Here is a 13,509-nt window from a genome sequence, read left to right on the forward strand (position 1 = left end):
CTGTGCCTTGAACAGCAGCAAAGCTCATTAGATGTCCCATGTCTCCTTACTGTATATAGCAAGCAAATTTTCGACGAGTGCCAGCTGTGCACTGTGACGAGCGTGGCCGTAGAACTACACGGTCGCATCGTTCAATATGCGCACGATACAGTTTGGGTCTGTCGATGTTAATTCTCCCGGGGCGCCGCCGCCGCCGCCTCTTTCGTTGATAGTTCAGGCCTGTCGCCTTAGTGTTATGACCGGCCCCGTCTTTTCATTTGCGCAGAAGAATAGATTTAACAGAAGACAAGGGAGCAAGAAACACAGGATATTGAAAGTCGAGGGTACGAAGCTGCGAATCTGGCATGAGCAGACGATCAGATTCCTAGCGGCATCTTTATATGTTGTGTGGCCTCATAATAATGTCTCGTGTCCTTTGTGGCAGACATGACCTTGCTTCTGGTCGACTCTGAGCGCACGACGTCCGCGTTGGATAGATCCAAGAAAGATTTACATAACAGGTCCTTTGGGTGGCGAAGAGAGGACGGAGACGGTGTAGGATCATCGAAAACAGCATTGATCAGTAGCGACTGATCAGGGAGGGCATTAGAATCAGGTAGAGGGGAAACGTTACCTTATTCATTATGGCGACGTCGCTATATGAAAAAGAAATTGGGGGGTGGGGCATAGATTGTAAGCTGTATAAGGATGTTCGACGTCGACATTTAATTTTCGTTTGTAGACACAAACCCACATCTGAAACTTGTAATGATCTAACAGTTTTGTTGATCTCTCTCTAAATATTTTATTAATGTCTGGTTATACATTAGAGTTCGGACCTAGTTGAAGGTTAATAATAACGCAGGGTTTCGAAAATCAAAGCCTCAGGTCATGGATTTGGAGCGGTGCGACTCACTACTATATGCAGCATGCCAAGAGAATTCAATTGATTTGTTATTGTGCAGGTAAGAACACTATTAAATACAGTCGTACAGAAAAGCATACGACACTTTGCAGGGTACAGAACCATGCTCTTTTCTAGATTTCGTTATTTATAGATAGTTATTGCACAAATATTCATACGCTGGACATAATAAGGCACTCATACAATAAACATGCGGACGTGCGGGCCCATAATTTGTACTTGAAAGATTGGCTAGTTTGTATCTGCCAACGGCAACGTAGATCGTAATCACCGTCATTGTCGTCAACGGTAAGGCCTTAGCGTCAATGGCGACGTCGACCAAAACGTAGTATATGGAAGTCTGGTATGACGATACGATTTGCTATTGTTGCTGCTTTGCAGGTGGCCGACCAACCGACACAACATTGGTGTTGAGCTGTAGCGGTAGTTTTTTTATGGTGGGCTTGGATCACCACTGACTCTCCTCATGTTGGCCAGTACGACGGTATCTCTGCCCGCGCTTTCTATTTCCCTCAGTCTCTGTCGGTGACTAGATGGGTGCCATGGCTGTTGGTGTTAGTGCATTTATTGCGATGCATGGTACATATACCTGCTTCGATGTGTTCATCGCTCTGAGCTTCCAACGTCAGCATCTTACGCGACAAGCGTTTTGGCGAGGTTGGATGCAACGATGCAAAATGTGTTCGTGCACCTATTACAGCTGATGACTGTGTTTTTACCGAACTATCTTTCTACGCCTGACACGTCGTCAACCCTGTAGTAGCATGAAGTCTGCCGCTGGTCACGGATGGAGAAGCACGTGTTTGATATGGCCGGTGGCAGCAGTTGTTGCGTAGCGAAACTTACCACTCTGAGGATGACGTTATTATATGTAGCAATGACTCCACCAGATGAGAAATACATTGCTACGTTCAACTTTCGATCACACGCCAGCTGCTTGTGCCGAGGTCGCTTGCTAACTTCGTGATGTGATTATAATTGATGTACAAAAATTACTACTCGGACAGCGGCTCCAGTAGCAGAAATCAGTAGTTCCGTCATTCTATTGATACGTCAGCGACTGCAGTTATGGAGTAAATAGTGAAAAAGGCCTGTTGATCATTCGTCTCCTTTAAGAGAAGAAACCATTGTGACCGTATTAGGCCTATTATGATTGCAAGGATTAGTCTGATGTCTAATAGGAATTATTGTTGGTAGAGGATAGAGGCGCAATTACTACATATGAAACTGTTCGAATAATATCAATTGCTACACGTGTTTAATAACGTTGAAATTATCCTGGACGATGACGATGTATAGGCTACTGATGAGTTCGGGTGACATGTTGAATTATATCTAGCCACTGACCGTTTAGCGAAATTTCAAATAAATATATATTTTTTTAATAATAGGCTCAAATATGGCAATTGCATAGTTTCTGGGCCTTAATTTGATCCCTTCCAAAGCGATAAAATATTAAGTGTTTCTACAGTGTCGTTATTTCAATCTGTATTGCATCATTGATTGGTGACACTGCTTGAAAAAGATGACCTTACAAACTAATGAAAGTCCTTAATTTACCAGATAATTTCTTCAATAGGAGGCGTCTGCGGCGCTAAACAAGGTACAAAGGCCGCAAGATCATCGCGGTTACCACTTACCAATAGTCTAGAGATAATTTTGTAGTCGTTTTTCGCCATTGCTAGGCCTTCTACAAGTAACATTTGGCCAAGTCAATTCATGTGGCTTAATGAGATAAAGTCTCGTTAAAATCTGGTTACAGTCAAAGCCGGATCTAGAAAATGGCTGGTGTTGTTGCTCGCAAGAACGCTTTTGCCGCCATTGTCACCCGGTTGTTTTTCCAATATCCTGTTTGTACTGCTGCTGCTGCTGCTTGAACCTCTGCGAGCTTTCACACATCGTGATGATCTGGTAATGGCGTTTTTCTTTTTTTTTTTTTTGCTGCTTTTTTCATTTTACTTCGATCTTTTTCTCGTTTTGCTCTTAACGGCTTCCATGGATTTTAATGCGGTGCATTTATGAGGGTGTAATTTTTGGCAGCGCCGTATTCGATCTTTGTGTTAGGGCCTGAAGGCATGCAATGCTACGTCGATGGCCATCCTCTCCCCTTTTCAGTTCAGTGAGTTATTAGGTAAACACTTGAACTTGTGTGTACCTTGACGTAATAATGTGATTTTTAGCCATTTAGAAATTTGGTCTGTTTCGTTTAGAGATAAAATGGCCTTTGTTCAGTGCCGACTGTCGTCATTACCGCAACGATGTATAGGGCTGCAAGCGGTGATCATATCATTACAGATCACAAGCTTATTTTCATTTTCCTAATTTCAGCTAAATGCTAGAGAATGAATATCTCTGTACTTACCGAATGAGCAATATAGAATTGGTCGTCTTTTCAACAGACTGATAGATATATGAACGGTGAAGCTTATAATGCTCGCTGCTGAAAAACAGGAGACGATTTTTTGACAGCTAACTAATACGGGCAAGGATTCCCCAACCGAAATAAGACAGAAATTAGCTTGAGACTTTCGCTGTACAATCTACTTGTATCATCCTTGTACTTCTTAATTACCTATCACTATCACCGGCTCCATAAAGCATTATCTATAATCGCTTTTGATTCGGTAAACTTAATTAATATACAAACGCCTACGTGACATACGCACACACACATATACAAAAGTAAATTTGAGTACATTTGTGCTATAACCCCTGTGAAACGTACGTACCAAGTCATTAGATGAATTTTGATTCATCGGAAAAAAGCTAAACAAATTTTTATTGACAATTGCGTATCTGCCGGTACTCTCTACAAATGTGCCTCGCCCTCAAATCTGTAGTGGTGGGAGCGATTATAAATGTTCACAATCAACGAATGGGGGGCAAATTCGGATTGGATTGTTAGTTGACCGTAAGCGACATCTTTTTTCTAGTGGAGCAGCTTTAAAGAACCATAGCTCAACTCAAGTCACTACCTGATGGCTGCAACGTATCTGAAAAACTCGCTGAAGGCTCGTTGAAAACAGCGTCTGGGAAAATTCACGCTGTTTGCGGTTCTACGGGCAATCATCAGCGGGAACGAACCACCTGTAGCAGCAGCGGCTGATGCTTGCGATAGTGATAATGAACAAAATATCCCAAATATAAGTAGTATTAGTATCAGCGTTGCTGTTTGGCGGGTGGAGTGACTCACTTCTTCCCTTACGGTGAGCAGATGTTCCTCACAATTGGTCTATCAAAGTTTTTTTGCTTCCATTTTATCCTACCGGGATACGCGCCGCTGCCCGGCTCTAAATCTATAAGCTTTGCAAAAGTGCTTCTATGGGTCTGCACTGCTAGTCGTATTGGTAATGCCTATTTATATATAGCTGTTATGGCGACCGAAGATTTTGTCCCGCACTATATAGGGTATGTTTAATGTATATGGGAAACGACATATGGCATCGACGATGATGAGGGCCGCCTTTGAGGGTTACCTAATTGTTGGCTCATGGAGATGGTCGACGTTTCGGTCGACAGGAGAATTTTTATGCCGGCTTGCTATTTGTATCGCTCAACAGAATGCTGCCATTACTGTGCTTTTGTCGGCTCAATGAACTGTAGCATTGGGCAGCAAACCGAAAGCGTAAAGGCAACGGTTTAATTAATTGCCATCCCCCGATCGTGTGCCATTGGTTCTCATGAGAACCAAACTGAATGTGTCAAAATATGAGTTCAGGAGAAAGTGCGGATCAGTACGAAATGATTGCTTACCTTTGCACCAGTCGGACAGGTGAATAGCCCTCGGCGAGATCTATTATGCTAGAAGTAGGTTAAATTGTAGTCGACAGACAGCACTACGTACATAGACGTACTTGTGAATTGGTTTTTTCAATCAGAGTTGCGCATATTATATGGCTTCTTGAGCACCTTCTATACATCTGCGTTCCCTGAAAATGCGTGTGGTACATACCCTTTAACCGGTGCCAAATAAGGAATTCCCGAAAACGTTGGTCTATATCATCAACTATCGCACAAGCCACTTATACTGCGCAGTTACTCGAATGCATATGGCACTCATTTCGAGGATTCTATTCGGGTTACTCACATGTCCCAGCCCCATTAAAAATGATGAGGTCAAAAAAAATCTATTGCCGCATGTGGTTGAGTGACTGACAGCGCTTAACCACATATCTCCTGTATTTGTACGTCTTTTTGACGTCCGTGGTTGACAACGCTCTGACCAGAGCATGCGCGTCAAATGCTTTCACAGCACTGGCAGCAGCAGCACCATTATCTGCACAAACATCGGCCAATCCGATCATCAGCAGTATCGTCATCCCAATATACAGCTGATTCTTTTTAGCCGAAAGGCCGAACGCGCAGATCCAGCGCATTACATACAGGTAAAGCTTTTGTATCAAGCAACACGGTGAGCTGGCGAAATAGTGAGAGCAACTGTTAGATAGTGGCGCAAAGTCTCCTATATCTACCTTCTGAACGATGAATTCGTCGGATTGCGTGCATTGCACGTACTCCGTTTTACACTCCTCGTTTTCGTTCTGGTTTCTGTTGTTGCGTGCGACTAAACTGGACTAGCAGCTTTTCCGGTGGCGTGGTTGCCACTTCCTTTCGCGCAAGTGTCCCATGTCGCCTTTGCCGCTGCTGTCGTATCTAGCGTGTCACGCCTGAAGTCCCATGTGGCCGCACTCGCGTCACCTGCCCTGCCAATATTCATCATTCAGCATCACGCACTTTGTTCTGTCGCCATCTGTATTAGGGCGACAACGAATTACTGCTATTGCCGTCGCGCACCTAATGAAAGCGTCGACTGTTCCTGTTGTGATCGGTATCAGCGACGATCAAAGACCCGAGACATTTATGTCTAGTGCTACTTACAATACAAGTGACAGCTATGAGTGTTGATGGGGCCGATCAGCTTCGGCAATGGCCAACCGTAAGTACTTAGCCGGCTTTAAAGCCCAACAAATGTGCGAAGACACAAGTATCACGTAAGTGATATGTCGATCTGCTGATAAATCGAATACTTAATACATTGTTACCAATCTGTATTCTACAACAACGACGCTCTTTGTGCGATACGCAAGCTATTAGCCTTTCATTTCCTAAGGATCTGACCCGTTATTACTAGAAGTGATGAGTATTTTTCAATTTTCGCGGTAGCCGTCACTTCGGGTAAGCTCTCTAAGGTGATCGCAGCATCCGCCGACCACACATGCCTGTGCATGTACGCAAAGCAAGAAAAAGCGTTTTGGCACAAAAAAACATTCAAACATTCGTCTCCGTCGCCGGGTCGGGCTCGAGCCCAGGAGCCGAAGAATGCATTTTTGATCCTGCCTGCGTTGCCTTGGATCAGCCATCAGCATCTCCCGCTACACAACGCTATAGCACTACGTCTTCCGCCTGCTAATGCTTACTGACGCCATTTCTGGTCGGCTGTCCCATATAATACGGCGGTTGCGGCTGTTTGGTCGATGGCAAAAAGTCAATGTGCGTTTCATCTTCTGTCTATCAGAAACGCTCTAAATACTTAAAAACTGTATAGTATTGTTTTGTGATAGAGAATAAGCAACCTGTGCAGTGGAGGCAAGCTCTTAACGTAGAAACAGCCGCGATACCGATGATGATCGCGTCTCTGGTGATAGGATCCGATAGCAAGACCTTCAATTTTTTTCATTTGTTATCCATTTGGGCAAGAAAGGCATGAGGATGAGGTTGTCTGGCGTTTGTGGGCGCATAGTCCCTAAACTCAGCTGTTGGTGTTATTGATACTCTTACTACTACAACCAGCACGACCGTAACGAACGGCGATATATTAGCTATTCGATGTTTCTGTTTGTTTGAAACTGGAGACAGACATGTGGGGTCCGACTATAGTTTCCAGGGGCACGTAATGCGATAGCAGCGAATGGTAACAATTAATATGAGGATCACTATATGGGTTTAAATCGACTTAGCAGCAATACTAGCCTATCTGCTTCCACTGGGTTGAGATCTACGAATACAGCATGAAAGAACATGAACCTGGGCATGCATAAACTCACCCGTTATCTCTGAGACCTAATGACAAATACCTGTATGTTAGTATGTGTATGTACAGTTTTACAGTTCTTTATTGAGCGGAATAGGTGATCTACACTATCTTTTGACTATACGCGGACTATGCGCAATTGCGGCTTAAGATAGTATACGGACTGGGATTTGACACCGTAAATATCCACTTTAATCCAGTACAGGTGTACATCCTCTGTGCATAATAATGAACCCGCACGTTATGTCGGTTTCAGAACTGACGCCAACGCGACGTGTGCACGTACATACATGGAGAATTATAAACGCAATTGCACGCTATTAGCGTTTTTGCCATTGTCGTCGACCCATCCCAGCTGATCATTGGATTGACACCTATCTTTAGACGATTAGTAAATGTCTGCACTAATGACTGTGAGTGTTAAACTGGGTTATTATGGCTCACAGTTAAAAAGACGGGAAACGTCCACCAAAAGCATTGATTGCGCTAGAAGATGCTTATAGCAATTGCAGTGATGGATGGCCGGAATGAATCAATCGAGGCACTCCTTATATATATATAAGTAGCCTTATCCTTTACTGTTACGTTATGTAGTTATATCGATGCGGTCGCTACATGTCGAACGGGTTATAACCATAGTAGCCGACGGGTGCAGTTGATTTGGCCGGAGCTGCCGGCGCCCTTGTTACTTGCTACAGCGTCGTTGAAGAAGTCATCTTGACGTCCACATGAAATTGGCCATTCCAGCTGTCCGGCGGCATCTACGACACTTCATACACTTGACGGTACGCCCTGTATATGGGTGTCCGTGTGTAAGTCGATATTTGTTCACTATTTCTAAACATAAGCGTTAAGCATGTACGTGCGGAACATGTCTGTCATTACCCCTATCACTTCGTTCGTTGTAAATGCGCGTACTCAAGCCTTTGATTTTGATGAGGAACCTCGATGGCGATCCAGGTCGTCATCAGTAGTGTTATACAACAATAACAACTCTGCAATACGTCCGCGATTAGTCATGGCCGAAGGGCAAGGCGCAGTCCATCATCATATCAAAAACGACCAGATAACAGATCGATCGTGCTATGTCGTATGTACCTATTTCGGTCCTCCGTCAAGAGCAAATGATCAAATAAAGAAGTAACGTTGAGAAATCGACGTAGCTAATAGCTTTCGCTTTTATACCAAATGCGGTGGTAACTTGGGCTATTTAGAGTGCGGCCGCAGACCGCTGCTTTTGTTGTTGCGGCTGTGTCAGATCTCTGCGATGAAATAGATGATTGATGTAGCTGTTATTATAGCGGTAGTTTAGAGACATAGCCATTATCATTTCAGCCCTAGCAACAAGATCGATTGCTTTAGATTAACGCCAGTCTTCAACGGTGCAGTTATCTCCTCAATGCCCCTAAAAGACTGTTGATGTGTTATCCTCTCGGAAACAGTAAGAGAACATAATACCTATATCAATTAAACTTAATTCGTGTTCGCCAGACAACATTCTGAACACCTGAAATATATCTATAACAACTTGGCGTTCTGAGCTATCTTATACCGTAAATATAACGCCTTCAGGAGTCTGGCAAACGCCGTAAGCCGCTTCCCGGAACGGTCAACCTAGGATTCACAGGGTTATTTTGTACCTGCTATAAACTGCATTATACATTAAACACCTCGTTATGGCCACTCGTCGGCTAGCTAGCGTTCGGCAATTGAACTTCTAGACAGTGAGAGGCATGATTCACAGTACGAGATTTTCTCTACCTAGTACAAACACAATATTCATCATGTTTCTGAAACTGTATTTTGTATAGGTGAGACTGAAAACCGTGTACCGCATAGTGCGTCACTACATATCTATGAGACCGGTCAAGTCCTTTCTAGGCCTCGTTTGCCATGGCCCCCTTCGATAAATTTCAGAACCGCTTTACCAAACATGCGCGAACTGTAGATAGGTTGATACGCCATTGGAGGTCCTCGGCGGATAGTGGCATCGCTGCCAGGGAGTAAAGAAGTCTATCATAGGTTGTCCGGTGCGGTCATAATACTCCTTTAAGGAACGAGGCCGTTGTTCGGTAAATATGTTCCAAATCTTTTACCGTAAAATCATTCAGATTAAGCTTAACCTTCATGCTGCAATCGGCGTAACGTTGAGATCGGAAACCGCAAAGCCGTAGAGAAAGACCATTGGTGGAAGCTTTATGCGTCCTTCTGTAATTTGTTGGAAGAAACTTTATACGAGGTTAGCAACCTTGAGTAGGTGAACCGGTCACAACGTGGTAGCGATCGGCCAAAGGAACGTAGCATGTCACGAACCACAATTATGGTCCCCTGATTTGAATTTGATTGCTTCTGTTTTGGTTACTCTTATGGTCAGTCCCAGTTCCAAAAAGACATAATCTGCCTTGGACTGGTTGCGCGTAAAAGCAACCCCTCCTGTCAATAAGTAAATCGTCTATTCAGATCTAACTTCTATCATATTTCTGGAGCCACATATTGTATGCGAAGCATGATGAAGCACAACGGAGAAAAGGATAGGGCTCAAGTTGGGACCACATTCGTATACTGGAAGAATGCTGGCAGCTCCCGAGCCCCCAGAATCGATTTTAACCCTATTTGTTTGGCGTATCGCTGCCATTAGGTTAAGTACGTTCGTCGAAATGCCGATGTCGATGAAGATGGCTACGGTTCAATTCGCTGGGGCGGAGTCGAAGACAACGAAAGTCTACGAAAACTGCGTGGGTGTATTACTCAGAGAATATAAAACTTGCTTGATGGCGGCAAGTAAGATCCTGCCATCTTGCTGAAAAGCTCGTAACAGTTCTAAGTTCCCACACTCGCCAAAATCCGTTTGGTTCCTTTTGCTACGAAAGTTTAGAGCAAACGCCACGACGGTGGTTGACGTGAATCGCCTTTTCCTTTAGAGGATGACCTTTATCTATATAACTAACCGTCACCTCATAATATTATGAGGTGACGGTTAGTTATAGCACATAATAACTACATTGTCCGCTAAAAATAACTACGAAGATACACAATATTGGATGTTTGTTAATAAGTGGAGTAGATCGCTATCTGCTGGCTATACGTATGAGCGCTGGGACTGTTCACAGGTGCAGGAGTTGCTCACGGCAAACGTTAGAACAAAACAGAAACGAAGGAACGTTCTGCGCTATCAACAGTATTGATCAGGCCGAAGAAAAGGCAAAGTAGAGTGCGTGCGGACATTTTCTGCTATTTATATTAACCTATATAGCATGTTTAACGTTTGTTCGTCTTTTGATATTTTTCTCTGTCGTCTTTTGTTGAAATTATTTTGAGCTGTTTTCGATTCTCTTTTTATGACATTGATGAAATTCGTAATCATCATAATAACTCTAGAACTGATGCTGTCTGCGAATCGGCCGATCGTCTTTAATATATGATTGTGTCCGCGTTTCTATTGTTGGCCATTTATTGGAAATTTCTACTTCAGCCGTTTTGGTTACTTTTGTTGCCGACAAAGTTGGCACAAACTGTTCATTGTACTACGGTGGTATAGTGTTTGACAAAAAAAAAGTAAATGATCTCTATGGCCAGGTAGCCTATTCTGTTTGCACCCGGTTTAGGCGTTTCGGTCAACAATGATATTGTTAATATAATCGATAACCAAAATATGATATATATCGTGCACTCTACATTATATCAATGCTCTGATCATGTCGGCACTGTCCTATAGCAAACAATCGATCGACGATCGGCCTTTCGACTGATCGTTCAGTCATTGATATCCCTAAAATAGCTTCCTTCTGGTTTCAGCTAAAACAGAAAAAGGCTTGATTTGGCGTAGAAGACAACTTGAAAAAAAAAACGAGTCTTCGTCTTCAGCTTCTCTTAAGAAAGAAAAGAGAGTTTTAAGAAAAACTGAAGTAATTAGATCACTGGCTTAGTTTGAGTTCAGCGCGCACTTCTCAAATAAGTTTTTTAAAATTGTAAACTTTGCGGTCAACTGATTTCTTATCGCTCGCATTTTACCTGGACAAAGTTAACTTATAATAGGTAATGGACCAAACAAACAGGAGTCTATAAAAACCAAATGCCATTATTGATTAATGCTGCCCTTACCACAGCGGTTTTTCGCGTTTGTTTTATTAAGAAAACAATTATTAATGATGTTTTCAAGCCACGTCCCTTCTAACTTGACCCCACGATCGTGTTTACCGGTTAAGCTCAGTGATACGGGCGAAGGGCCAATCGCCTGAAACGACAGTTAACGCCAGCACCGGACAGATATCCAGTAGGGTCATTCAAAATCGATCGACGAAAATGCCTAATTACTAATTTAAAAAAAAAAAACGATACAACCTATTGAAATTCTTTGAGTATTAACTTATAATACATTGAAACTTGAACAAAAAAAGACTAAAAACCGGTCCACATATTTAAGTTAGTAGTGAATTTGTAGGACAAAAGCTTACTTGTCCGTAGTACCCGATTGAGCGGTAAATTACGTTGCGTTTCTCACACATCGTTTCACGCTTAAACTACAAATTAGCTATCATTATCCAGTTTATGACAGCGCCTGTAATAACACTGTGGTAATCGTCATGCAATCGACGTGCGTGTCGGACGAGCCCTTTTGGCGCGACAATAACCCGTCTCCGTGCGCTGTTGTCGGTCGCTATGCGGGGTAGCCAGCATCTTTACTTCTTTGTATATCTCATTAGTCATAGGCAGGCTATGATCATATGAACTTAACGACGAGTCACTTCCCAGTCGGCTGACAATACGCACCGAAGCGTATCCTTAAGGCCCAACGATATTATTTAATTCCTATTAATTAATTTCAACAGTCGTTTACCGTTGCGATTTGAGTAACAAACGGTATTTGTTTAACTGCTTTCGACAGAGCTTAACTTTGTAGGCGCGCGCAAAAACAGCAGATGTGTATGAAATGCACTTTACTATCTGGAACGTGCATCCCGGGGGTACAGTGTCAACAAAGTGTTTTAGCTCTCTTTCTATAAAATAGCTTTACAACGAAACTGCGAGCAGTCTTCCTTCCGTCGATGTGTTCCTAGAAATTGTTGGCCTTTTAGACGGCTAAAGGAGATCAGGGTCTTCCAAATCATGTGCTGAATACATATACAACTTGATGAAGTTCGAACCAGAACTATATTAAGCCAAATTAACAATGGGTAAGGTTAGGATAAGTGTCATCACTGTTCTGTCATATACAATGTATATTGAAGGTAGGCGACATGGTGTAACCATCATTCATGATTCACTACATTGGACTTCTACTTCGATTATCAGCCATACGAAAGGAGTCGAGGTTCCCTTTAATGATACGATGAACTCCACAATGTTCGAGTGTTGTTGCCGTAGCGAGCATTCACTGCCAGCTCTGATTTTAGGCTAGAGCAAAAGAGATACTGGGAAAATTCTCTCAATCGCAAAAGTATCACAGCAGGATCACATAAGCACGCTTAACTACGATTTCATTGCGTGTGTAATACGACATTGGTACCCTAAAATCTGTTGAAATACACTAAATGCTGTGTTGAGAATGTTGAGAAAAAAGGCGCATTTAATGTTTGGCTATTTTCCAACGAGCTAAACCCCAGCTCCTAATTGACCCTCTCATCCTACAGTACGAAGCATGCAGCGCTTCTCGAGGCTTGGCAAGGGTACAGTCCTCAAACTTCCCCGTACCTGTACACTGTGCTGACCATACGTGTCTCGGTAAATTAATTCACTCGGCCGAGGCACTTGTATTGAACAGGTTCGAGCTGTGCTTTCCTCAATGCTTGCCCCTCATCAGCCGCAGAAGTCACATATGAAGAAATGCATCAAACGGAGTTTTTTTACCGGTAGATTAGACGATAAATCCATTTGATTACGGTCAGTATTCGGGTCAGTAACAGTCATCGGTATAATGACGGTTTTTTATTTCGACGACGCCTGGGGTTTACGTGCTAAATTGACACTCAGCGCTTTATTTCCGAAAAAGAAACGATTAGGTAAGAGAAAAGTTAAACATGTCAACTAAACAATGAGTATGATCGTTCCGTAATCATAGAAATCCCTGCTTAAAAGAGACTTCTTATGACGTGTTCTATAGTAATACGTTTTGGCCGATAACATCATGATCGAGTCTGCGCAGACGTGAGAGGTGCTACGTGTCTGAGAAACGCACAATACGTTTAGAATGAGATTACTACCATTTTGTTTGTAACATACATGAGCCTATGAGTCAATGATATTATCACGGGGTGCCAAAAAACAAAAGAGTGGTCGCTAATGTTCACCTTAGCTGACAGTAGCAATCGTAAAATATTGCAACTTTGGGAACGCGGTATGACGAACAGAACAGGGCTAGTTCGTCACTTGCCTGTGAGACGTGCCGAAAGTGACGAGTGCTGTTTATCGTGCCTGAGGTTTCCGCCCTAAAACGACTGCAATGAAAGTGTCGACAGTTGTAGGTGATGTTCATTCTGGATACGCACTTCGGCTGGAAAAACTGGCTAGGTATTCCATGGTTCAATGGCGTATTCTTAGCGAGTTCGTCTCTCCTTGGCGTTGCGAAGCTACATAG

The 13,509-nt window shown here is 43.1% G+C and overlaps 2 protein-coding genes across 13 annotated transcripts in view; one reads left to right on the forward strand and one right to left on the reverse strand.

Moving 5' to 3' along the window:
• LOC111243540 (uncharacterized) overlaps positions 1 to 13,509 on the forward strand; it is a 59,598-nt gene that overhangs the window by 41,009 nt on the left and 5,080 nt on the right. The window contains exon 2 of one of the 12 annotated variants that reach the window (XM_086973851.1): positions 1,286 to 1,851. The exons of 7 other annotated variants lie outside the window; for them this stretch is intronic. In XM_086973851.1, the coding sequence (XP_086829977.1) occupies positions 1,692 to 1,851 (160 nt within the window). In that variant the 5' untranslated portion in view covers positions 1,286 to 1,691. Of the gene's footprint in view, positions 1 to 861; positions 945 to 1,285; positions 1,852 to 2,666; positions 2,816 to 5,369; positions 5,841 to 10,980; positions 13,443 to 13,509 lie in introns of those variants that run through there. 4 more of the 12 variants (XM_086973857.1, XM_022789285.2, XM_022789282.2 and 1 more) reach the window with 4 other exon arrangements.
• LOC111243542 (uncharacterized) overlaps positions 1 to 13,509 on the reverse strand; it is a 50,769-nt gene that overhangs the window by 28,600 nt on the left and 8,660 nt on the right. The gene's annotated exons all lie outside the window — the stretch shown is intronic.

The sequence above is a fragment of the Varroa destructor genome, unplaced genomic scaffold, assembly GCF_002443255.2.
Source record: "Varroa destructor unplaced genomic scaffold, Vdes_3.0 BEIS01000001.1, whole genome shotgun sequence".
In the NCBI taxonomy this organism is placed as follows: Eukaryota; Metazoa; Arthropoda; class Arachnida; order Mesostigmata; family Varroidae; genus Varroa; species Varroa destructor.